The sequence below is a fragment of the Corvus cornix genome, chromosome 18 (assembly GCF_000738735.6).
Source record: "Corvus cornix cornix isolate S_Up_H32 chromosome 18, ASM73873v5, whole genome shotgun sequence".
NCBI lineage: Eukaryota > Metazoa > Chordata > Aves > Passeriformes > Corvidae > Corvus > Corvus cornix.
This window is the reverse complement of record NC_046347.1, coordinates 11,395,432-11,419,254: the sequence shown is the minus strand read 5'-3', so window position 1 is coordinate 11,419,254 and position 23,823 is coordinate 11,395,432. Positions and strand designations below refer to the sequence as shown.

The window sequence follows — 23,823 nt, the reverse complement described above, 5'->3', positions numbered from 1 at the left end:
GCCGGTGGCATTGGGAGCACCTGGGACTCCCACCACAGACCAGCTGTGACAGCACCATAGGAAAAACCACCTTTATTGGGGTGACCTGAAAAAAAGTGGGAAAAGGAATTTGACAGAGAAAGCAGCGAGGAGGGCGAGGGGCCCAGCTCCCTCCCCACTCCCTGCAGGGGTCCCCGAAGCCCCGAGGGGGGAAGGCACCGGGAAGGCGGCCGGAGCTGTGGGGGGCCGGTCCCCAGCCCCAGCAAGGCACTGATCCCCTGGACCCCCAGCAGCCCCCCTTCCCCAGCAGTGGGGAAACAGAGGCACAGAAGGAGGCAGAGCTGGGGACAGCCTCGTGTCCCCTTGTGCCCTGCGGTGGGATGGGGCCAGCTCGGCTCGGGGTCCCCAGGGCTGGTGGGGGTCAGTGCAGAGCCAGGGGCTCGGTGCTGAGGGTGCCCTGGGCCGGGTCCCGCTGGCTCCCCAGCTTCGGAGGGTCCATGGCCTGGGGGAGACAGGGTCTGTGCGTCACAAAGGCAGTGAGGTGACAGCTGGGGGTGTCCTCACGGGAGCCTGTCCTTGAGGCAGGGATGCGGGGTCCGGGCACAGCTGGTGGCTTGCGGGTGCCACGGCCAGGTGGGACGGGCAGGTGGGAGCGCTGGCTCTGGGACCGTGTCCAGGCATCCCATGGGTGGGATTCACATGTCAGGGTGGGATGAGGCCCGGTGAGCCCTCGGGAGCGGGACGGAGGGGCCGCGGCCGTGCCGGCGCTGTGGGAGCTGCGTCACGGGGGCTTCACCACCGGTTCCTGCTGTACGGGGACTGCACCTGCGGGCAGAGCGGGGTGGCACTGGGATGGCAGCAGGATCACGGCACCCACACCAGGTGAGACGTGTACCCTGACCCACCGGGGGGAGCTCTGGGTGCTGGGAAGAGCCGTCGCCATGGCAGGGCCGGACTTTGCCCCCGCCGCAGGCACCGTTCACCCACCTGGCAGCTCCGGGTGTCCCTGGGGATGCTGGAGTGCCGGGCCTGTGCCGTGAAGGCGTCCTCGGCTCGGAGCGTGGAGCTGGCGCTGCCGGGCAAGGGGCTGGTGGAGGCGCGGGGCAGGATCACGTCATAGGGACCTTCGCTCTGAGGGACAGACACGGGGGTGTCACAGCACCGGGAGCACCCCAGCCCCACGGGGTCCCGGGGGTGGAAGGTTCGGAGGGTCCCCACCCCGTTAAAGCAGCCATTGGGACACAGGGGTCACAGGAGCCCCACACCCTGTCCCCCACCCCAGTTGCTCCAGTCGGAAGCCTGGCAGGATGTGGCCACCCCTGGTGTCACACTCACCGTCCCCTTGTGCATCAGAGCCATCTCGGTGGGCTGGTACACGCTGGTCAGCAGCTGCCCGTTGTAGCCACTGTACGGGGACACCGGCTTCTTGGCTGCCAAGACATGGGGACAGTCACCACGGAGCCACTGCCACCCCACTGGGGCTCCCCGTACCTCGTTAGCAGCTTTAACGAGCTGACTCAGCAGCTCCGTGCCTTTCCCGCGGGACACTCCTGTCCCCAGCGTTGGCATCGCAGCTGCCTGGCCATGGTTTGTTATTGTAGGGTCTCTCGGGTGCAGGTGCTGCTCAGAGGGGACCCTCCCTCCACCATGGGGCGCAGACACCTGGCGTGGCCGCCCACGATGCCCATTGGGACCGTCACCACCCCGTGTTATTGCAGGGGCTCGTGGGCCCGGGGCGGAGGGGCAGGAGCCGCGGGCACCCCACGCCGGGGAGGGAGCTCCCTGCGGCTGTGGGGCTCAGCCCAAACTGGTACGCCCAGCCCGGCCAGTTCTCGGGAGCCACAACAGCAGCAGGCGCCAGTGCCGGGCAGGTCACTGCCAGACATCTCGTCACCCACCCACCCCTGCCATACCCGGTGGGGACATCCCTCAGGGTCCCCAAGAGGGTCCTTAGAGCCCACTGGCAGCCCTGCCATGGGGTGAGAGGGTCCCTGGTGGGCCCTGGTGCCTACCGAAGGACGGCTCATCCATGGAGAAGGCCTTGTTCTCCACGAACATGCTCTGCGACTTCTGCTCCTTGAGGATGGTCTCGTAGCCCACCCCACGCGTGGGGTAGCCATCGTCCTCAAAGGCCTGCTCGGGGCTGCGCCGTGTCACGTGTGTCACCTCGGGGATGACGTAGAGCAGGAGGAAGGTGCTGGCGTTGCAGACCAGCGCGATGGCCAGCGTGGGGTCATCCCAGCCGGGCTTGTGGCCAGCACGCTGGTTCCCATACAGGTACATGATGGTCCACACCAGCCAGATGGCCATGGAGAGGCTGGTGGTGGCCAGGATGAAGGCGCTGTGCTTGCGCCAGCGGCCGTAGTGGCCGCAGAGGGCCGGCCAGGCCGTGCTGAAGGCGGCCACCAGCAGGGCCATGACGTAGATGAGGGCCATGACGAAGTCAGCGTCCGCCAGCTGGCAGGGGTCCGGGGGGCCACCCTCGCGCCGCACCACCGTGATGATGAGCCACTCGGCGTTGATGATGACCTCAACCGAGGCGAGGGACAGGGCCACTGCCAGCGTCACCCAGCCCCTCGGGGCCCGGTTGCGCCGCGCCAGGAAGTTGAGGGCCACGGCGTGTGCCAGCAGGCAGGAGAAGCAGATGCCAAAGAGGACGCCGAAGAGGAAGCGGCGGGAGGTGCAGGTGGAGAAATCCGGCCCCACGATGAAGTCGAAGGTCAGGCAGAAGAGCCCGAAGGTGCCCAGAAGGAAGAAGACCTGAGTGGCCACCAGGCTCTTCTTCTGCTGGTCCTGCACGAAGGGCAGGCTGGCCACCAGGACGATGGTGAGCACAAAGGTGGTCACCACGCCGAGGCTGGCCACTGCCTCCACCCCAATGCCCCAGCCCGCCGAGAGGTCACAGAGGTTGTAGTAGAGGGAGGAGAGGTCGTGGCCGCAGCCCGAGGGCGGCGTGGGCTGCGCGGCGGCCGTGGGGAGCAGGGCCAGCAGCACGGCCGTGGTGCCCATCCTGCACCGTGGCATCCAGGGACCCTGCGGGACACAGCGGGGTCAGGGCACAGGGACTGGGGATGTGGATCAGCTCCCAGCTCGGAGCATCCCTGCCCATGGTCCCCACTGTGCATCCCAGGGTGAGCAGTGGGGTCCTGGGGAGCTCTGCCCTGCTGGCACAGCTGAGCTCACCCAGCATGGCCAGGGAGCCCCTGGTGGGACCAGGCAGGCATGTGTCCCCATCGGATCCTTGGCTGGAGGTTGGTGGCAGCTGAGGAGGGGCTCAGCCCCTCTGTGCCCCAAATGATCCCTCCCAACATGGGAATTCTCTGGGGCTGTCCCGATCCCTTCCTCCAGTGTCAGGAGCAGCACCGTGCCCGCCGGCTTCCCAGGAACATCAAATGTGGGCTCAGACCAGATGGCAGAGGTGATGCTGGGGGACAGGGCTGTCCCCTTCCCTTGTCCCTGTGTGCTACCACGTTCCTCTTTCCACTTCTCCCATCCCACTTCCCTCCGCTGGTTCTGGGCACCGGCCCAGTGCAGGTCGCGTGTCCAGCTCGCTGGCACGTAGGCAGCCGCAGCCTGGCACGGCACAGCACGGCACAGCATGGCATGGCACGGGGGTCCTAGTCCCTGTCCCCACCGCTGCCACCCCATTCCTGCCACCCATGGTGGGCACGGGGAAGAGGAGGCAGCGAGGAAGCTGCAGCCTCACTGCTGGGGGAGGAAGAGGAGATGCCGGGGCCGGGAACCCCGGTCCCCCGAGGGGCACCCCGAACCGGGCACCCCCCGGCCCCGGGATGGGGACCCGGACCCCCAGCACCACGCTGGGACGGAGTCCCCGTGCCCGCGGGTTCCAGCAGCTCCACCGCCTCCGGTTCCCACCGCGTCCCCCAGCCCGGTTTCCCCCCCACCTCCAGCCCGGTACCTCCGCACGCTCCGCCCGGTTTCCCCCGCGCCCCCGGCCGCTGCACCCGCGTCCCCAGCCCTGCTCCTCCTGCACCCCCCGCCCGCTCCCTCGCACCGCCCGTTGGCTTATCCGCTCCCCCGGCCCGGTCCCGCCGCACTCCTGTCCCGCTCCCCCTGCCCCTCCCGCCGGTTCCCCCCGCCCGCTCCTCCCGCACCCCCATCCCGCACCGTTCCGGTGCTTCCCGGCGCTCCCGCCAGGTCCTGGCCCCGAAACTCCGCCGGAGCCGCCCCCAACCCTCCGGCCGGAGGAGCTGCGGGGGCGGACGGCTCTCGGTCCTGGTCCCGGTCTCTTCCTGTCGGCGTTGCCGGTGTCCCCCAGTCCCGCAGGGTTCGCCCCTCCGCCACCCAGCCCCGCTCACCGGCCGCAGCCCCGCTCACCGGCCGCAGCCCCCGGTGCCCGGCGCTCCGCTCCCCCCGTGCCGAGCCGAGCCAGCCCCGGTGCCGCCGCACCGTGCGCCTGCCCGTCCCGGCCCCTCCCCGAGGTGCGGCTCAGCCCCGAGAGCGCGATCGGGGCCGGCCGGGACCTGCCCCGCCGCACCGGGCGGGGGCACCGCGGTCCCGCACCGGCGGGGGTCCCGCACCGGGGCACGGAGGGGGCTGGTGGGGGGCGGAGCAGGGGCGAGCCCACCTGGCCATCAGTGTGATGAGTCTGGGGGGTCTCAGCCACCAATGTGATGAGTCTGGGGGGGCTTCAGCCTGGCTCTGCCGAGCGCTGCTCCCCGGGAAAGACTCTCCGGGGACAAGGGACGGAGCGGGGGGGCTGCCCCGGGGCATGGACGGGGCTGAGGGGAGCAGACCCTGCACTAGGGGGTTAAGCAGGGGGGAGCCCACCTGGCCATCACTGTGATGAGTCTGGGGGTCTCAGCCTGGCCCTGCTGAGTGCTGCACATCAGGAAAGACCCTCAGGGGACAAGGGATGGAGCAGTGGGAGCTGCGTCGCGGGATCTTCCACCTCTGGTGGGCTCGGGGGGCCGGGAGTGGGGCTCCACAGGCGGCCCCACCGTGTAAGGATACACCGGCCTGGAGGGGCCTCCCGGAGGAATGTCAGCTGATGGATAAAGCCGGAGCCCTTGGCAGGGCAGCAGGACCCAGAAAACCCCAGAAAAGCCCCAGAAAAGCCCTTTCGGCAGAGGGCTGAAGGCCAGGGCAGCCCCAGCACAGGGCACTGACACGGCTCAGTGGTCCCTGTCCCAACGGGGGTGGCTGCGACCCTGGCGTTGGGATGGGCACCCCACAATCACCCCATTCATCCCTGGGGATGGGGAAAAGCCCTGGGAGAGTTGGGGCAGCCCGGGGGCCCCGCCAGCCCTGGGAGAGGTTTCCAGGCGGGCACTGCTATTTCGGGAGGGTGAAGCAAGAGGGTGAAGGATGCAGAGGAAAGTTCAACGTGCCTCCGGCGGGGCCTGCCCCAATCCAGGCCGGGATGAAAACAATCCGGGGAGAAAGGGCAGCAGAGCCGCCGGTGGAAGGACCGGCTCCCACCGGAACCGGCGGCACCCGTGGCACAAGGACCGGCACCCGCCAGAGCCCACGGGGACGGGACGGTGTGTCCAGCTCAGAGCTGCGCCACTGCCACCCTCCCGCCCTCTTGCTAAAGATCATTTGGCTTTGGGATGGTGTTCGGGATTGGATCATCCCTGCCCTCGCACGGGGCAGGGCAGTGCAGGCGAGGGGCTCTGCAGCGGCCCTCGTGCCTCAGTTTCCCCAGGGGTTTGGAGCGCAGGCTCCGGGAAAGGCTCAGCCTTGGATAAGCGGTGCCGGGAGCGGAGGCCGCTTGTCCTGCCGCCCCCACACCGCAGCCCGGCCTCTCCGCCGGCTGCTTCCTTCCGCCGGAGGGTTTCCCGGCTGCTGACTCAGCACGAGACCCCCGTGACCCCCCGTGGGGCCACCGGCAGGCGTCCGTCCCGCCGAGGCTGCCCCGTGGCCGCGCAGCGTTTGCCTTTGCGTCCCCCTCCTTGGCGGGTGAGCTCCTCATCCCCTTCCCCTGGGAACCCCCACATTCCCCACGGCCGGCGGTTTCAGCCCCCTTCCCATGGAGACCCTCACGTTCCACCCATTGTGGGCGTCTTCTGCTCCCCCCTCCCGCAGGGACCCTGCCCAGGTTTCCAGCCCCCACTGCTTGCTCCGGCGGTTTTTATAGGTCCTACAGAAAGACCCCAAGAGGCTGTGGGGTCACTGGGGGGTGATGCCCACCATGCGCTGCCCTCGGTTTCCTCTCGGGGCGGTGGATCCCCGACCCTGACCGTCCTGCACGGGCAGAGCCCGATCGCAGTTCCCGGTGCTCTGGGTGGGCTTGGAACCGCGATCCCAGTGGTGGAACTGGGCAGAACTGGTCCTTCCAGCATAGAGGCCACACTGAGGGGCTGGGATGAGGCTCAGCACCGGGACCTGGACCCTGGCCAGGCTCTATCCGAAAACATCAGCACGCCGGGCGCATTTTTTCCAGGCTTACCTTTCCTGGGGAGCCGCAGGGACGGGCGGCTGGCACGGCTGGCACGGTGGCAAGGCTGGCTGAACCCCGTCTCCGCGGCGGCTCCCCTCGGCAAGGCGAGAGCCGGGGGTCCCTGCTGCCCTCCCAGAGCCTTCCGCCGCCCCGGCCGGGGCTCGGAGCCGTTCCCAGCGGAGCCCCTCGCGCCGGCGGACGCCGTCAGCACATTTCCACCTCCTTTGCCAAGTAAATACGCACCGGTTGGCACAGGGGGGCCGGTGGCAATCGGGGGGGCCGGTGGCAATCCCGGAGCTCCCGCCGAGGGTTCCCGAGGCAGCCGAGCCCCCCGGCCCGCGGCCCCTCAGCCCCTGCCCGCGGTCGGGTTAATAACTAATCCCTTCCCGGTCCTGCTCTCCTCACGTGCCAGAATTAATGGAGCGAGAACCTCCCAGGTACCCCCCGCGCCACCGGCTCGGGCTTTAACCCTGTCCCCCGGTAGGGATCCGGCCTGGGATGAGGTGACATCCCCGGCGGGGTCTGTCCACCCGAGTGCGGGGGCAGGGTGGGTCCGTGAGTGGGTCAGCCCCACACCCTGGGGGCAAAGGCTGCGCCCCATCCCCGCCCGGTGTGGGCACAGCCAGGGCTTGGGGGTGGGCAGGGGGTCTGGTGCGGTTTGGGGGTGTCTCTGTGCCCTGCCAGGAGCCAGCTGAGGCCCTGATCCCCCCGGGCACCCCCTGGCTCTGTCCTGCCCCTTCTCGGGAATCCGAGCGGAAAGGCTGGACGGTTTTGGGGGATTATGCTAAGGACCTTACGGGGAATTAGGGTGGCGGCAGGGCTGGTTTGGGGGGCTGGGGGTGCCCGCTCCCTGCCCCCGGCAGTGCCAGCTCCGCAGTGTCCCATCCCTGCCCTCTGCTGGCAGCTGGGGACAGGCTGGCACGGCTCGGCCGCCCCTCCAGTGTCACAGCGCTTTGGCACTGGTGTAACTGGGAGGGCAGCACTGGGTGCACCCGCAGCAGGGGGGGCACCTCCCCTGCCGCAGGTGCCCGGGGGGCTGCACCCTTGTGCTGGGGCGGGGGGGCTGCAGCCTGGCTGCTGCTGCCTGTGGGATTAATGGGTGGGGCCAGGAGCTGGGATCTTACCAAGCGTCCAAACCCCACTACCGGGGACACCAGATCCTGTGGATGCTCCCTCTGGCACTCTCGGGCAGCCGTGCAGAGGCACGGGGGTGGGCAGGACAGAGACACCTTGTGCCAGAGCTGCTGCTGCAGGGTGCCCCCGTTCCAGCCGCCCGCAGGGAACCGGACCCAGGCAGAGTTTTGGTCTCAGCATGGCAGTTTATGGAGTGGCACCCAGCGGGCACCACGTCCGTGTCAGGGCTCACAGGAGCTCACTTGTGCCCTCCACCCCTCACCATGGGCAGCCCCTCGGTGCCACTGAGCTGGGGCACGTCCTGGATGAGTTCCCTGGCTGAGTTCCAGTGCTGCGTGAGGGGCTGAGCATGGGCGGGGCTGAGCTGCCCATCCCGGGCTGCTGCTGCCAGGCAGGCACCACGAAATCCCCAAATGAGTGTCCGGGCACAACCACCTCCTCCTGCCACCACCACCAGCATTAACTCTGCCTCCGTGGAGGGGGCCTGTCCCCACGGCAAGGTCTCCCCAGGCCCCGGTGCGATGCGTGGGGCTGGGTGGGTACCGGGACTGCCAGCCGGGCACTGCCCTGGCTCAGAGCGCGGTGCTGCCCAGCAGCTTCAGTGGTTTCAGGGCCGGGGGTGGGAAGTGGCCACTGCCACGGCAGGGGCCGTGCCGGGGGTGCCCCCGCAGCACCTCGCCCACCGTGCGGCGGAAGGTCTGGCTGACGAAGCAGTAGAGGAAGAAGTTGAGGGAGGTGTTGAGCATGGCCACCATGTTGGCGATGTCCAAGGCCAGGTGCACGCGCCAGTCCCTCCTGACCGAGGCCACGTAGAGGTGGCACATCATGACGATGGTCCGGGGAGCCCAGAGCACGATGAAGACGGTGGTGACAGCCAGCAGCAGGGCCGTGGTCTTGCCGCCCCCTGCGCGCCTCCGCTGCTTCAGCTTGCGGATGATGATGGAGTTGGTGGCCAGGAAGATGCTGCAGGGCAGGAAGTAGCTGGTGACGCAGTGCAGCCACTTGAGCACCGTGTCCAGCGCTGTGGGGGGGTCGGCGTCACGCCACATGTCCAGCCACCAGTAGAAGGGGATGCCGGTGGCCAGCGCCGCGGCGAAGACGGCCGCGATGATCTTGCGGGTGCGCCGCGGGTAGGACACGGTGCGGTAGCGCAGCGGGTGGCACAGGGCCACGTAGCGGTCCACGGTCAGCAGGACGGTGACCCAGGTGGAGGCGTGGTTGGCCGTGAACTCCAGCACGTTGACGGTGTGGATGAATGCGCTGGGCACCGCCCGCGCCAGGATGGCCGTCTGCAGGATGAAGCCCACAAAGATGATGAAGACCTGGGTGAGGATGTCGGAGGTGGTCAGGGCCAGCAGGTACCAGTACGATGACTTCTTGGTCCTGGTGGCCAGGCGGGACAGGGCCACGGCGGTCAGGATGTTCACTGGAGGGAGGGGAGCGATGGGTGGAGGTGAGAGCTGGGGGCTCACAGCCCCCCCACACAGCACGCAGGACCCCGAGGGTGCCCAGGCTCTGGCTGGGGGGAGCTATAAATATCCCGGTGCTGTGGGGATTTGCTGGGCTGATTAATCTCTTCCGTGTTGTCAGCCCAAGCAATGCAAATACCATCTGTCCCCGTGGCGGTGGCACCTGCCCTGGGACCGGGCAGCACAGCCCAGCACTGGGGCCAGACCCGAGGTTGGGGGGAAGCAGGTGGGGACCCTCCATCCCAAGGACTTTTCTCCTCAGCCCCCCCTGCCCCTCAGCCCCCTCACCTGGCAGCCCCAGCCCCAGCAGGACGCTGTAATACACGATGGGGACGATGCCGACCAGGCAGGGTGACCGCTCCAGCTCTGGCTCCGGCTCCAGCTCCGGCTGTGCCCACGACATTGCTGTGCTGTTGGGCACTGGGACCGTCATCTTCCCCCACGGATCGGCTGCAAGGAGAGACAGGGAGCATCAGGGGGATGAGGGTCCTGATGACACCTGGGTGGGAGGCCAGCCATGACATGCCACTGAGGGCTTGGGGACAGGGACCGTCACCCGGGCATCCCCACTTTGGCTGGATCCCAGGTCCCTTGTCCTGTAGCATCCATGTACAATGGGCAGCTCCAAAATGTGCTGTCACAGGCAGACCTGGGGCTGCTGCACCCATGGGAGACAATGCACCCCAAGCCCCCTGTGCCATGTCCCAGCAGGGTCCCCGCTGCTAGAGCTGCTCCTTCTTTATCCCTCAGCCCCGTTTGTGTAGAAAACCGGATTAAAACACCATGTTCTTGGACAGCCGCCAGCGGAGAGAGGCTCTGGCCCCCAGCCCAGGCTGGGTGCCACCAGACGGCTCCCAGTAGTGGCAGAGAGGACCCAGAGGTGCCGATGGGGGGTCCTAGTGGTGACAAATGTGGGGTGGCCATCTCCAGGCTGCCATCTGTGTCCTTTTCCAGCTCCTCAGGCTGAGGCAGCGGAGCTGGAGGAGCCTGGCAGCGGCCCTGCCCGCATCCCCACCCGCGTCCCCGCCCGTATCCGCATCCTTATCCTTATCCTTATCCGTATCCGCATCCCTGCCCCATCCCTGCCCGTCCCTGCCCATCCCTGCCCGATCCCTGCCCATCCTTCCCCACGCCCGGATCGTGCCCGCGCTGCCCTCGCCCATTCATAAACCAGGGAGGCTCCACCCCCCCTCCCGACTCTGCGCTCCGATTGGCTCAGGGGAGCCAGGCCCCACCCAATCGGAGAGGGGTTCCCCGGGGACGGTGAGGCCGGAGCTGAGCGCTGCGTTCTGATTGGTCAGAATCCCCCCCCAAATTTGCATCCCCTGGGGGAGCGCCACCCCGGGGCCGGGGGTCGTGGGGTACAGGAGGGTCCCGGAGCCGGGGGGGGATGTGCGGGATGATGGGGGGTCTTGGGGTCGAGGGTTGTGGGGTGCAGGGGGGCCATGGGGTCGAGGGTTGTGGGGTGGAGGGGAGCCATGGGATCGGGGGTTGAGGGGTGCAGGGGGGTCATGGGGTCGAGGGTTGTGGGGTGCAGGGGGGTCATGGGGTCGGGGTTGTGGGGTGGAGGGAAGCCATGGGATCGGGGGTTGTGGGGTGCAGGGGGGTCATGGAGTCGGGGGTTGTGGGGTGGAGGGGGGTCATGGAGTCGGGGGTTGTGGGGTGCAGGGGGGTCATGGGATCGGGGGTTGTGGGGTGGAGGGGGGCCATGGGGTCGGGGGTTGTGGGGTGCAGGGGGCTCCTGGGCCCGGGAGGTGCGGAGTGCTCTTTGTGGGGGGGTGTCTTGGGATCAGGGGCTGCGGGGTGCGGTCCTGAGCTCAGGGAGGGGGTACGGGGCGCCACTCCGCTCCCAGGCTGACCCTGGCCCCAGGGGCACCCCAAATTCCCCTTGTCCCAGACACCACAGACACCTGATGGCTTCGGGATAGGGGTTGGAGGGGCGGTCAGATCTCTCTCCCGTTCCGGGACCCCCAGTGATGGATCTGCTCCCCCAGAAATGCCCAAGGTGTGTGTGGGATCCTGGGGGTCCCACCTCCCCGACCCTGGAACTCCCGGCCGGGACCCAAGCGAGATCCTGAGCAGAGCCCGAGGGAAATGCAGGGGGGGATGGAGGAGGAGAGGGGTGCCAATTAACTGCAAATTAACTCCGGTTCATCAGCAGGAGGTCCCTCCCGTCCATCCACGTCCCCATCGGAACTGGGACATCGATCGGCTGCAGCTGCCGCGGGAGCGCCTTAACCCTTTCCCAGCCCGATCCCCTTTGTGCTGGGGGGGTGGGTTCGCTGTGGGCCTCCCTTTGCTCCCCCTGGCCGGGGTCCCGCTCCCCAAGCCTGCGGGACAGGGACTCTCACCTGGGTGGCCCAGTGCCACCCGCCGGGCGTGCGGTGCCACTTTCCCAGGGCACACCGCTGTCCGTGTCCCTGTCAGTGTCCGTGCTGCCGCTGGTGTCCGTGTCCTCTCCGGTGTCCGTGTCCTCACTGGTGTCCCTGTCCTCGCCGGTGCCCGTGTCCGTCCCAGTGTCCCTGTCCCCGCCGGCACCCGCAGCATGGCACAGCCTCCCGGGGCGCGGGACACGGGGCGGAGGGAGAGCGCCGTGGGCAGAGCCACGGCTGGGCTGGCTGGGCACAGGGGCGTCACCGGCCCGGCGGCTCCCGCGGGGGGCCGGGAAGGGGTCACCGTGACAGAGCCCGTCCCCACCCCGGAGCAGGAGGGATGGTGGTCCGCGGGCAAGTGGGCAGCTGGGTCCGCGGCCACCTCTGGGGACACAGAGGAGCGGGTGCGCGCAGGGTGTGACGTGCGACCGCGCGCACGAGTGTGAATCCCTGTGCGCTGCCTGCGTGCCCCTGCTGGGCTCTGCCCTGGCTGTTCCCAAGTGCCCACTGCCGGGACACCGTGCCCGTGCCTCAGTTTCCCCAGCGGCACAGGGACGGGGCTGATGTCCCCTGCCGGTCCCTGGGCCCAGCTCCGTCCCTCCAGTGCCCCCCCGGCCCGCGGGGGCGATGCCCTGGCCCCGCTGCCTGGCGCACGTCGCTATGGTGAGCCGGCCCCGCGCCGCCTCAGCCGCAATCTCCGGGCCAGCACAGCTGCTCCCTCACCTCACCTGGGCTGGGGGACGTCCCCTGCTGACCTCCAGAGCCAGCCCCATGGTCCCCCGTGTCCTCCCATGGTCACCTCGCCCCCGCGAGGAGCCGATGCCCCCGCGGGGGACGCGGGGGTCTCCGGGCTGTGGCTGCCGCCCGGGCTGGCACGGCGCCGGTGGCACGCCGGGCACACGCTCCCACAAGCTGTTGTTTATCAGGCGGGCGGTGAAATGAGGCGTCGGAGGACGCGGTGAGCCATGAACCGGCTGTGCCGTGGCGGGGGCCCTGTCCCCCAGGCCCAGCCCCCACGGTGCAAGGACAACTGCCCGGGCTGGGCGCTCTGCTGGCACCGTGATTTTGGGGGTCCCCTGCCCAGCAGGGGCACAGGGCTGGAGCATCGCCCACCTGCCCATCCCTGCAAGGGGCCAGGGAGCCCCAGCAGCGTGGCAGGGAGGTGACTGGTGTCTTGTCCTCAGTCTCTGTGCCCACAGGTCAGGGACAGATGGTGATCCCACCCCCTTGGCAGCTGCAGCAACATCTGCCCACGCTCAACATCTGGAAACCGCGTCTAAGCGGGGGATGCATCTCCTCGGCCCCGCGACCCCTGTGAGCCCAAACCTGTCCCCAGAAGGCCTCGCCACCACCACAGGACCCCTGGCCACGCGGCAGCACTGGTGGCTTTGCACCAGGGCCGGGCAGGCTGATGCCAAGGGACAGATGGGATGACCAGCCCCCCCCAGCTGGAGCCCCTGGTCCAGCACGGAAGCCCCCAACACCACGTTCCCCATCCCAAGGCCACGCCACGGTGTCCCCCAGGGTCCTGGAGTGTGAAAAAGGGCACAGCCACCCTACAGTGTCACCTTTCGGTACTGTGGGCAGGGGACCAAGCGCTGAGCCCAGCAGCCTGGACTCGACACTGGATAACTGGGAATGGTTCATATCCCCCTCCACAGCTCCGGCACTATCAAAGGTCGCAGCATCCCCGTGTTGGCGTTCCCGGGAGTGGGGAGCCCAGGGGGTCCCCCGAGGTGACCTTCCACAGGGGTCCCTGGGTTGAGCATGGTACTGGGGGAACCCCAGCAGTGGGTAAGGGGCTGCTGTGCCCCTGAGAGCCGTGCTGCCCCATCTGTGGGATGTGTCCCCCCGCCTGGGGTGCTGGTCCTGGCTCCCCACCCCACAGTGCCATTGGGGCCACAACCAAAGCGAGGTTGGCACCACTTGGCTGACACCCCGCTGCCCCTACCCTGCTCCCCCAGCACCACCCCAGCCGGTGTGGCACTACAGCTTTGGGGGGACCCCAACCCCATGGTGAAGCCCCCCAAGAGGTGTCGGGGCGGGCGGGGGGCCAGGGAGGCCGCACAGGGCGTCCGGGCGGCCTCTTGGCTGCAAAGGCTGGGAAAAGGGCAGGCAGTTCCTGCCGGCAGCGCGGATGCCATGGTGATGGGCTGCTGCCGGCATGAATACCCATGAGCCGGGGGGAGCGGGAGGCCACCGAGCTGTGCCCTGAATGCAAAGACCCCGGCACAAAGGGCCGCGGCCACGCGTGGGGCTCCGCGGCGGCGGTGCCAGCAGCCGGTGCCGCACGGCGACGTCCCGCGCCGCAGCGCCGCGGGCACCCCGCCACAGCACCCCGGGGTGCGGGGCCGGGCTGGGGGTCACGGTGGGATGCAGGGTGGGATGCAGGGAGGCTGGGAGCCGTTCCCTTGGCAACGGCCGGCCCCAGTTTCCACCAATCGATGCGGCGGCGCGGGCGTGCGGGCCGGGAGGGCGCGTGGCCTACATAAGCCCCGGACGAGCAGCGTGTGCCGCACCCGGCAGATGCGCCTGCGACGCCATGGCCAGGCTGACGGGCACCCGGCCCGTGGCCACCCGCCGCTGGGGCTGTGCCGCCGCCTTCCTCCTCCTCCTCCTCACCGTGCAAGCCGGTAAGGGTGGCCGTGGCGGGGGGAGGCGCCGAGGGTCCCCGAGCCCTGGGGACCGCTGCCCTCGCCGGGTGCCGGGGTGCGGCTCGGCGGCTGACGGAGAGCTCAGCGCATCTCTCCGGCTGCCGTCGGGGTGCCGGGAGGGGATGGAAGCGGCTCCTGGATGTGCTGCACTCTCGGAGCTGGGTTGCGCTCGCTGGTGCCCAGGGAAGGGCTCGGTGCTGTGGGCAGACAAGTCCAGCACCGCGGGGTACGGGGTGTCTGCTCCCCTTCCCCATCCCCGCTCAGCCGGCCTTAAGCCGGCACTGGGAAGGGTAATCCGTCGGCAAGACGGGATTTGAGAGGCAAGATGGATTGAGACAGACGGAGCCAAATTCCTCCTGGGGGAAGGATGCTCCGAGGAGCGGGTGGGAGTGGTGTCAGGAGGGAGAAGGGGAGAGGAAGGAAGGATCCCTGCGCCCACAGGAGCATGGGGACCCCTGTTCCACATTCCCAGATGCCCCTACAGACACTGTTGGGATCCCAGCACGGACCTGCAGTGACACCAGGGCAGCCGGTGTCCCCAGGCTGCTCAGAACTCCATCCCTGGGTGCGGGGCAGAGCGTGCCTGGCTCCCCACACCCAGGGGCTCTGTCCCCCCCATGTATCCATCCGGGATGCGAGGGATCAGGGCAATGCCCGGGGCTCGCTCTGCCCACAGCGGGGACGGGATCAGGACGGGCAGACCGGGCTGAGAGCCAGTGCCGTCGGCACCCGGCCATTTCCCAGCACACCCCAGCCTGGGACATGGTGGTCTCAGCCCTTCTGCTGTGGAAAGGCAGTTTTTTGGCTCTCAGGGACACGAATGTCCCCATGTCCTTTGTTCCCCGACACCCCCTTGGCACCAGCAGCCCTTTGGCACTGGGGGAGCGGAGGGAGGAGGTGCACAGCCCCCCAGTAACCCCACCCCACCTCAGTGCCTGGGACTGGGGTGCAGCTCTGGGACGGTCCCATCTCCCTGCAGCCCAAAAAGCCGACTTTAGCGGGGACTCCACGGCGGCCACCATCAACCACTCGCTGACGCTGCTGCAGCGGCTGCAGGAGCTGCTGCAGAACGGCAACGGCAGCGACTCGGTGCTGCGGGTCCGCTCGGCCGCCTCCGACGAGCCCAAGGTATTCCACACGCACCAGCTGCTGCTGAGCCTCCAGAGCGAGGTCTTCGAGAGCCTCCTGCGCAACCAGAGCGTCGTGACCCTGCACGAGCCGCCCGAGACCGCCGCGCTCTTCGAGAAGTTCATCAGGTGTGTGGGGACCCCATGGGATGGGGAGGTCAGGAGGATGCAGCTCTCCTGGGGACCATGGGATGGGGATGCCCAGAGGGATGTAGCCAAGGAAGGGGGATGTTCCCTTGGCAACCACAGGGATCTTGTGGGATGTACATTTTGGGAGGGATGCAGCCCAGGAGGGAGGATTCTCTCCTGGGGTCCATGGAGATCCTGTGGGATGGGCATACCCGGGGGGATACAGCCAAGGAAGGAGGATGCTCCCCTGGGAACCATGGGGCCAGAGTGAGAGGGGGATTCCCAGAGGGATGCAGCCAAGAAGGGATGATCCTCCCCTGGGGACCATGGAGATCACACGGGACGGGGACACCCAGAGGGAAGCATCCAAGGAGGGGGGATGCTTCCCTGGGAACCTTGGGGACCCCTTGGTGTGGGAATACTGAGAGGGAGGCAGCCCAGGGCAGAGGCTGCTCCCCGGGGAACTGAGCTGCTGGGGATGGGTGTCCCCAGTGTCACCACTCGCACTCTGCCCCAGGTACCTGTACTGCGGGGGGGTCTCCATCCTGCTGCACCAGGCCATCCCCATGCACCAGCTGGCCAGCAAGTACCGGGTCTGGGGGCTGCAGCGCGGCGTGGCTGAATACATGAGGACCCACCTGGCCAGCGAGTCGAGCCAGGGCCACGTGGTGGGCTGGTACCACTACGCCGTGCGCGTCGGGGACGCGGCGCTGCAGGAGAGCTGCCTCCAGTTCCTGGCCTGGAACCTGTCGGCGGTGCTGGGCAGCGCCGAGTGGGGCTCGGTGAGCGTGGAGCTGCTGCTGCTGCTGCTGGAGCGCTCTGACCTGGTGCTGCACAGCGAGCTGGAGCTCTACACCGCCGTGGAGGGCTGGCTGAGCCGCCGGCAGCCCGAGGTGCCTGTGGCCGAGCGGGTGCTGCGCGCCATCCGCTACCCCATGATCGCGCCCAGCCAGCTGTTCCGGCTGCAGGCGCAGTCGGCGGTGCTGGCGCGGCACCGCGGCGCGGTGCAGGACCTGCTCTTCCAGGCTTTCCAGTTCCACGCCGCCTCCCCGCTCCACTTCGCCAAGTACTTCGACGTCAACTGCAGCATGTTCTTGCCCCGCAACTACCTCGCGCCCAGCTGGGGCTCCCAGTGGGTCATCACCAACCCCGCGCGGGACGACCGCAGCACCAGCTTCCAGACCCAGCTGGGGCCCAGCAGCCACGATGCTGGCAAGAGGGTGACCTGGAACGTGCTGTTCTCGCCGCGCTGGCTGCCTGTCAGCCTGCGCCCCGTGTACTCGGACTCGGTGGCGGGCGCCATCCAGCCCGTGCGCATCGAGGACGGGCGCCCGCGCCTCATCATCACCCCGGCCATGAGCAGCCCCGACTTCGCCGGCGTCAGCTTCCAGAAGACCGTGCTGGTGGGTGTGCGGCAGCAGGGCCGCGTGCTGGTCAAACACGCCTACAGCTTCCACCAGAGCTCGGACGAGGCGGCAGATTTCCTGGCGCACGCCGACCTGCAGAAACGCACCTCCGAGTACCTCATCGACAACTCCCTGCACCTCCACATCATCATCAAGCCCGTCTACCACTCCCTCATCAAGGTGAAGAAGTAACGAGGCACAGCTGGGTCATGCTGGCCCCAGCCCTGTGAGGGGAATGCTTGGTCCCGTAGGTAGATGGGGGTCCCCTCACTGGGGGGCTTCAGGACTGTGCTCTGCACTGCCCACCCCTCCCTGAGTGCTCCCCTGCCACGTCCTGTCCCCATCACTGTCCCTGGGGATGGAAGATGCTGGGAGTGCCCCAGACCCGTGTAGGGGGTGCAGGAGGTGAAACGTGCAGCCCACGGGCACATCACAGACCCCAGCGGGTGTGGGGATGGGGACAGGGACAGCCCATCCCTCCCATGAGGCAGCCCTGGCGTCCCTCTGTGTGGGCAGCTGGGTCCAGCTCAAGGGCAAATGGAGCTGCCCAGGCTGGGGCTGAGGGGTCCATCAGCCTCCCCAGTGGAGGAGGGGTGGGGGACACCGTCCCCACTGGTGGTGGCAGCTGCCCCATCCCTGTCCAAGTACCCCCACCCCCTTCCTAATAAAGCAGGAAACGAGTGTGGGACTTGTGGGGCATCTTTGGGGTGACGCCGCTCCCCAGCTCAGCTCCTTTTAATGGAACTCCTGGGAAGGAAAACACTCATCCAGGCACAGATGCACTTCCCTGGGGGGATGTGGGTCCCTGCTTGTGATGTGGGCCCCTGCCTGGCAGGGCTGGCACGGGGTGCTGCACAGGCACCCAGGAGAGGCACAGACGGGACCCCAGTGCCTGGGGAAAGGGCACAGCAGCACCCCCAGGGCTGGGCTGGGGTGTGGGGGGGCGATGGCCCCTGAACCCCATCCTGGCATCGCACACCCATGGGTGGTTCAGCCCCTGAGCACAGCCTGGGGAAGGGTCCTGCTGGGGGGCTCCCCCTCAGCCCACAGGGAGCCACCTGTGTGGTGTCCCCATCGCCGTGACAGTGCTGCTGGCAGCTCGTTAATGATTAATTAAGGGGGGGTGAGGGGTCGGGGTGGCTGCTGGTACTACCAGCAGGGCTGTGTTTACCCAGCACTGATAACCCGGCCCGGGGGCTGCTCCTGTGGGGACACCGGGCTCTCCAGCTGCGAGCGGGCCCAGAGGGGAGAAGGCCCCCCCTGCTGCCAGCAGCCACCCTGCTGTGCCCTGCTCATGGGCTGGGGACACTGAGGGACACCCTGTGCTGCTGTGGGTGCTTGGCCGTGCTCAGCCTCTGGCTTTGAGTGTCCCAGCTCAAGGAAGGGACGGGAGGAGCAGGAGGACGTGACTTTCCCACCCTCTGCTCGACCCTGCTGTGATAAAAGAGGAAACGTGACATGGAAAGCACCGGTTTATTCACACCAAAGAAAATCAGGATGCAAAGGCCAGGGAGCAGCTGTGGGGTCAGGGGGCTGTGCAGGGCCCCTCACTTGCCACCCCACGAGGGCAGAGAGCCCAGGAGAGCTGCCTGGCTTGGGGACAGTGGCCTCGTCTCTGCAGCAGCTCTGGCACAGAGGGGAAAGGAAGGTGCAGCTGGAGCACACTGACCTTGGCATCCTCCCACTCTTCCTCCTGGTTTTCCTACTGTGCAGCTTCCTCGCCCTCTTCACTCTGAAAGACAGAGGTTGTCTCTGTCCCCTGCCCTTGATGGGGTCCCTGCCATTGTGGCCAGACTGTCCTGTCCCCGTTACCTCTTCAGGATCTTCCTGGCCCCTCCTCCGCTTCTCCGCCTTGATGATGGAGAAGAAATCTTCTCTGGCCTTCTCGAACACCTCCCGGGGGTCCTCCTGCTCCTCTGGCTGGGCCCGGGCCCGGTCCTGCTCCCGCAGCAGCCGCTCCCGATGTTTGTCCTGCAGGACCTTCTCCCGCCTCGTCTCCCGCTCGAACATCTGGGGCAGATGTGGGGCTGAGGGGCGTGGGGGGCACAGGGGACCCTGTGCTGTGTCTGGGGACACGGCAGAGCTGTGGGCAGAGTGTGGGGCTCGGGTGGGACCTGGCACATACTGTGGAGGTCAGAGTCTTCTCGTTCTTCCGCATGGTGCAGAGCCCTGGGGAGATCTCCAGGAGGGACACAATGCCCAGCCTGGTGCCACAGCCAAGGATGCGCCCGTTGTCCTGCGAGCACAGGCTGAGCAGGGGATCGTTGGACACCTGGGGACAGGGCACAGGTGGGTGGTGACACTCGGCCCTGGGGTGATGCGAGGCTCCCAGAGGTGCTGGGGACCCACCTTGAGGCTGAGGGAAGGCTCCTTCTGGTGGAAGAGGAAGTCCCAGATGTCCAGGGTGCCGTCCGACTTGGCGGTGAAGAACACGGCCGGCTTCACGGGGCTCCAGCACCCGTCCAGCAGGTAGGGGGTGTGGTACCTTCCAGCAGAGCCACCCCTCAGCCACACTGGCACTGCCCTGCCTTGGTCACCGGCCCGTCCCAGCACTCAGAGCTGACCAGACCCCACTGTCACCTGCCCTGAACATGCTCTGCCACCCCGGGGCTGATTTCTGGCCGAGTAAATGCCCCCTGACACCTACTTGGTCTCCATAATTGATGATGAATCCATGAGCTCCTCCGTCCAGATGCGAGCAGTCCAGTCCCCGACTGACAGGAAGACTTTGGGGAAGAAGGGGTTTCTGGTCACTCTGTAGACAGCCCCGAGGTGGCCGCTGAAGATGTGGGCGATTTTCTCGGGGGGGGTCTTGGCGTCGCGGTTGCAGGAGATGATGGTGCCCTGCTCTGTGCCCACCAGGAATTTGGTGGGCTGAGGGTGGGAAGCAGGAGGGAGCAGCTGTCAGCAGGATGGGGACCACATGGTGTGGGGGGCAGCAGGCGTTCTGTTGCCGCCAGAGCCCGGGGACCCCCCACCATTGGGGGGGTTCAGGGACTGAAATGCCAGCAGGACCCGGTGTTTTTGGAGCACATCAACTCCCAGTTCTTCTGAGGGCATCTGGCCCTGGGCTGTGCCCACAGGGGTGACCAGGGACTGCCCTGCACCCTGCTGGGCTCTCCCTCCTGCCTGTGGCAGGGACACAGGGGCACCTGTGGGCACAGGGACACTCACCATAGTGGGCGCAAAGTCCAGGGCGCTGGCACCCAGAGCCTTCTTCAGCTGATCTTCCTTGGTGATGTCCAAGATCAGCTTCTCGCTGGGCTGGGACATCTTGCGGATGTCCCACCACAGCACCTGCGGGGACAAGACGGGGTAGGGGCTGTGGGGGCTGCTCCCAGCACAGTCAGAGGTGGTGGCGATCCTGGAGCCTGGCAGCTGCCCCGTGCCTGGATCTTGTGCTGCTGAGGGGCAGGGCGGGCACAGGAAGCCCTTTCAGGACCCCTCAGGAGCCCCTGGCCCCCTCCCCTGTTCCAGCCCCTCACCTGGCCGTCAGTGGAGCCTGAGAAGCACTCAGTGCCCGTTCGGGAGGGCAGCCAGCACGCTCCATACACGGGGTCCCTGTGGCTGAGCTCCACGGGGGTCATCTCCACAGGCAGCCCCCCTTTCCTGGTGTCCCAGTACACTGGGAAGGAAAAGAAAAGCCCTTGCCCAACTCCTTTCCTTGTCACATTTCCCCCACTGTCCAAGCTGGAACAGGGAGCAAACCTCACCCAGTGCTTCCCAGAGATCATCCAGGGAGGTGGGAGAGGCAGGAGCACAGCACCCATCCTGCTCATCCCCTCCATCCCTCCCTCCATCCCTTCATCCATCCATCCCTCCATCCATCCATCCATCCATCCCTCCATCCATCCCTGTGTCCATCCATCCCTCCCTCCATCCCTTCATCCATCCATCCATCCATCCATCCATCCCTCCATCCATCCCTGTGTCCATCCATCCCTCCCTCCATCCCTTCATCCATCCATCCATCCATCCATCCATCCATCCATCCATCCATCCATCCATCCATCCCTGTGTCCATCCATCCATCCATCCCTCCCTCCATCCTCCCTGGCACGGTGTCCCCCCTCCCTGGGTGCCTGCTCAGGTGAGCACACACCTGTCCCCAGGCAAATCCCAGGGCTTCTCCTGTGCTCCCGGTGGCAGCACTGGTGCCACGACCTCCTGGGAGTGCAGCAGTGCTGGTGCCAGGCTGGAGCAGAATGAAGGCCCCCTCACCTATCTGCCCGTTGTAGCAGCCTCCCAGCACGTGATGCCAGTCCTTGGAATTGTATTCCAGGGTCACTAAAGGGGACGAGGGCTTGAGGGTGAGCTCTGGGCTGTAGGGTTTTTCTGCCAAGGAGGGATGAGTGAAGAGCAAAGGGTCAAGGCAGGCCCCCAAAAGCAGCCCCCAGCCCACCCCACTGCCCCCACCCCGTTCCCTGACACAGCTGTGCCGGATGAGGTGCCCATGTCACCAGGAGCTGGCCTGGGCACAGACACCCGGTACACAAATCTCCTGCATTCCCACCCCTTTTTCTTTGTCCTTTTCACTCCAAAACACATCAGGTGTGAGCCAGGACTGGACAGATCAGGGCAAGTCTCAGCCCGGGCTCCTGCTGCCTCTTTCTTCCTTCACTGAACCACATCAAGAACCTCATGTGAGGCTCCAGGCTCTGCTGCCTGTCATGGCTCTGGAGCCATGCAATGGGATTTTAGTGGTTATTTCCCACCTCCCAGCTCCCATTTCTCCCCGTTTCTGCACCGCTGTGTGGGCAAAGCAGGAGCCTCCCCCACCGACCCTCCCCGGGGTGCTGCGGGGCCTCGTCCTGCTCCCTGAGACACAAAGTGCTTCCCTTATCCACTGCTGGGTTTGCCCTTCCCCTTACCCAGATCCCAGATGTAGGAATCAAAGCTCATGTCTTTCCTGCTGTCCTGGAAGTCCAGGCTGCAATAAGCCACGGCCACGGCCCTGTTGGCGTCGGGGTGCCAGGAGATGTGCGTGGCCATCCTCTTGGTCGTGTTGGGGTCCCTTTGGGGTGACACATCAGCCAAGACAGGTCAGTTTGCAAATCCTTGGGATGAACGGCTCCCAGAGGGAATTGTGGGAATCACAATGAAACCAATCTGCAGCCCTTGAGCCTTGAGTGCAGGAAATGATTCTCCTGGAGGTCGGGCAGGGGGAGAAGAGTTGATGATTTCATCGTCTTTCCAGTCATACCTTTTTAAAAATCCAATTATCTTACTGGATCTGACTCCTAATCACCCCTGATGTGGAAATTAACCTTTGAGGCACCAAAAATAAGAAGGAAAGTCCAAAAGCACCGTCAGGAGATGCTCAGAGCTGAGTCTGACCCTGGTCTCCATCCCCAAATCACCTGGGCAGGGCGAGGGGCAGGGATGGAGTGATGGAGCAGGGAGGGTTCTGCAGGTCTCTCCACCCCCAAACTGCACCAGGACCATCCCAAACCCACTGGAATTTAACTCCTAAAGCTTTTCCACCTCCCATGAAGGTGGTTTGACCCTGCTGTGGCTCTGGTGAGCCCCCCCAGCTGTGCCACCTGATGACACTGATGGTTTTGGCTGAGGGATGCTCTTCTTCCTCCTCTTCCTCCTCCTCCTCCTCAAAATATTCCTCGTAGATGTCGATGGCGTTGTTCTGCCTGATGCAGTGCTCCACCAGCTGCAGGGACAGCACGGCCGTGTCTCTGGGGGCTCTGGGGGGCTCAGGGGTTTGGGGGGGCATCAGGGCAGGGTCTTACAGAACCGAGGCGCTGGACACTCCTGGTGTAGGCATCTTCCCTCTCCACCTCCTCCCGGTAGCGGGAGGTCAGCTCTGAGTTCTTGGGGTCGATGTGCTGGGGCCACCCCCCCTCCACATGGTTCACACCCTTGACGGACACCTGCACCCGCTCCGTGTTCACCTGGGCAGGGGGACACGGAGGGGTCCGAGGCTCTGAGCCCAAAAGGTGCCTGCCACACCTTGTCCCCTCAGGCCAGCTGCCCTCAATGTGGCTGACACCCCGGGGTGTCCTCTCCACCTGCTCCGTGCTCGCCCGGCGAGGGGGGGTCCCCGTACCTCATGCACGGCCATGATGGGACCCTCCTGAAAAGCAAAGTCCACGGGATCCTGGGGGATGAAGTCTCCGGCCAGGCTGGGGTCCGGCGGGATGTCCACGGTCACCTCGGCCAGAGAGTCCGAGAAGCTGCAGGGCCGCCCGAACTCGCTGCGCTTCCGCACGTACTCCAGCTTGATCTCCATGGTGGGAGGGGATGGAAAGGAGTGCGGGGCCTGGGGATGGAGGGTCCTCAAAGGGAGCCCCAAAAAGAAGTGGGGGCCACAGGGATGGAGAGCTCCAATGGGGATGGAGGGCCCTGGGGAACCCTAAAAGGAAACGGGGGCCTCAGGGAGGAAGAGAGAGTTCCAAAAGAGAGTGGGAGCCTCTGAGAGGATCCCAAAAGGTAGTGGGGCTCTCAGAGATGGAGAGATGGTCCTGGAAGGGAGCAGGGATCTCAGGGAGCTCCAAGAAGGAGCAAGGCTTTCAGGAATGAAGGGCCCCAAAAAGGAATAGGAGCCTCAGGGAGACCCAAATGTGAACAGAGACCCTGAGGAGGGAGAACGCTGAAAAAGACTGAGAGCCTCGGGGAACCCCAAAAGGGAGTGGGGTCTCGCATGCAGGGCCCCAAAAGGGAATGGGGGCCTCTGGGAGCCCCAGAAGACAGTGTGGGCCTTGGGAATGTCCCAAAAGGGAACAAGAACGTCAGGGAGCCCCAGAAGGTCCCAAAGGGAATGGGAACCTCGGCAAAGCCCAAATGCGAGCAGGGATCCTGTGGAGGGAGGACCCTGAGAGGGCCTCAAAAGGCAGCGGGAGCCTCAGGGAGTCCCAAAACGGAGCTGAGCCGCAGGGACGGAGTGACGAAACACCCAGGGTGACAAAGGACCCCGCGGAGGCCCGGGACTCCGGTGGGGCCCGGTCCCGTCCCGCTCCCGGTGGGGCCTGACCGGGGACGCGTCGTCGTTGCCAGGCAACGGCGTGACCCCCCCCACGTGACACCGGCGCCGCCGTCACGTGACGCAGCGCACCGCCGACCTCCCCGCAATGGCGGCGCGCGCGGCGTCACGTGACGGCCGCCATGTTGGGAAGGTCAACTCAAAGGTGCCCCAACC

General features: G+C 66.7%; 4 protein-coding genes across 6 annotated transcripts; 1 reads left to right on the top strand and 3 right to left on the bottom strand.

Moving 5' to 3' along the window:
- Positions 1-57: 57 nt before the first annotated feature.
- GPRC5C (G protein-coupled receptor class C group 5 member C) lies at positions 58-4,383 on the bottom strand. Of its 3 annotated transcripts, none has more exons than XM_039562118.1 (5): positions 4,299-4,383; positions 1,992-3,012; positions 1,315-1,409; positions 967-1,110; positions 58-804 (listed from the first exon to the last, which is right to left on the bottom strand). In XM_039562118.1, exons 2-5 carry the CDS (start codon positions 3,001-3,003, stop codon positions 772-774), a joined length of 1,284 nt encoding a protein of 427 aa, XP_039418052.1. In that variant the 5' UTR covers positions 3,004-3,012; positions 4,299-4,383; the 3' UTR covers positions 58-771. The 3 variants fall into 3 exon arrangements, with proteins under 3 accessions (XP_039418052.1, XP_039418051.1, XP_039418050.1); XM_039562117.1 differs by having other exon boundaries at positions 4,318-4,377; XM_039562116.1 differs by lacking the exon at positions 4,299-4,383 and adding an exon at positions 3,163-3,844.
- A 2,154-nt stretch (positions 4,384-6,537) lies between these two features.
- On the bottom strand, positions 6,538-11,980 carry GPR142 (G protein-coupled receptor 142). Its single transcript, XM_039562122.1, has 4 exons — positions 11,337-11,980; positions 9,274-9,435; positions 7,507-8,942; positions 6,538-6,604 (listed from the first exon to the last, which is right to left on the bottom strand). Exons 1-3 carry the CDS (start codon positions 11,530-11,532, stop codon positions 8,089-8,091), a joined length of 1,212 nt encoding a protein of 403 aa, XP_039418056.1. The 5' UTR covers positions 11,533-11,980; the 3' UTR covers positions 6,538-6,604; positions 7,507-8,088.
- A 1,748-nt stretch (positions 11,981-13,728) lies between these two features.
- On the top strand, positions 13,729-17,361 carry BTBD17 (BTB domain containing 17). The gene is made up of 3 exons (XM_039562121.1): positions 13,729-13,990; positions 14,991-15,267; positions 15,785-17,361. Exons 1-3 carry the CDS (start codon positions 13,900-13,902, stop codon positions 16,863-16,865), a joined length of 1,449 nt encoding a protein of 482 aa, XP_039418055.1. The 5' UTR covers positions 13,729-13,899; the 3' UTR covers positions 16,866-17,361.
- A 766-nt stretch (positions 17,362-18,127) lies between these two features.
- DNAI2 (dynein axonemal intermediate chain 2) lies at positions 18,128-23,729 on the bottom strand. Its single transcript, XM_039562119.1, has 12 exons — positions 22,735-23,729; positions 22,418-22,579; positions 22,217-22,338; positions 21,545-21,687; positions 20,895-21,008; positions 20,159-20,298; positions 19,848-19,970; positions 19,321-19,547; positions 19,023-19,158; positions 18,799-18,945; positions 18,486-18,683; positions 18,128-18,405 (listed from the first exon to the last, which is right to left on the bottom strand). The coding sequence occupies exons 1-12, from the start codon at positions 22,915-22,917 to the stop codon at positions 18,376-18,378; spliced, it is 1,725 nt and encodes a 574-aa protein (XP_039418053.1). The 5' UTR covers positions 22,918-23,729; the 3' UTR covers positions 18,128-18,375.
- Positions 23,730-23,823: the final 94 nt, after the last annotated feature.

Excerpts from the sequence above, each read along its gene's own strand:
- BTBD17 (XM_039562121.1), top strand. The coding sequence starts at position 13,900 with ATGGCCAGGCTGACGGGCACCCGGCCCGTGGCCACCCGCCGCTGGGGC. Across the intron at positions 13,991-14,990 it reads CCTCCTCACCGTGCAAGCCG|CCCAAAAAGCCGACTTTAGC; the intron begins GTAAGGGTGGCC and ends ATCTCCCTGCAG. Across the intron at positions 15,268-15,784 it reads CTCTTCGAGAAGTTCATCAG|GTACCTGTACTGCGGGGGGG; the intron begins GTGTGTGGGGAC and ends ACTCTGCCCCAG.
- GPRC5C (XM_039562116.1), bottom strand. The coding sequence starts at position 3,627 with ATGGGGTGGCAGCGGTGGGGACAGGGACTAGGACCCCCGTGCCATGCC. Across the intron at positions 3,013-3,162 it reads GGGCTCCCTGGCCATGCTGG|GGTCCCTGGATGCCACGGTG; the intron begins GTGAGCTCAGCT and ends TGTGTCCCGCAG. Across the intron at positions 805-966 it reads GGGACACCCGGAGCTGCCAG|GTGCAGTCCCCGTACAGCAG; the intron begins GTGGGTGAACGG and ends CTCTGCCCGCAG.
- DNAI2 (XM_039562119.1), bottom strand. The coding sequence starts at position 22,917 with ATGGAGATCAAGCTGGAGTACGTGCGGAAGCGCAGCGAGTTCGGGCGG. Across the intron at positions 22,339-22,417 it reads GTGTCCAGCGCCTCGGTTCT|CTGGTGGAGCACTGCATCAG; the intron begins GTAAGACCCTGC and ends CTGTCCCTGCAG. Across the intron at positions 18,406-18,485 it reads GCCAGGAAGATCCTGAAGAG|AGTGAAGAGGGCGAGGAAGC; the intron begins GTAACGGGGACA and ends TCTGTCTTTCAG.
- GPR142 (XM_039562122.1), bottom strand. The coding sequence starts at position 11,532 with ATGCTGCGGGTGCCGGCGGGGACAGGGACACTGGGACGGACACGGGCA. Across the intron at positions 9,436-11,336 it reads GGTGGCACTGGGCCACCCAG|CCGATCCGTGGGGGAAGATG; the intron begins GTGAGAGTCCCT and ends CTCTCCTTGCAG. Across the intron at positions 8,943-9,273 it reads GCTGGGGCTGGGGCTGCCAG|TGAACATCCTGACCGCCGTG; the intron begins GTGAGGGGGCTG and ends CCCTCCCTCCAG.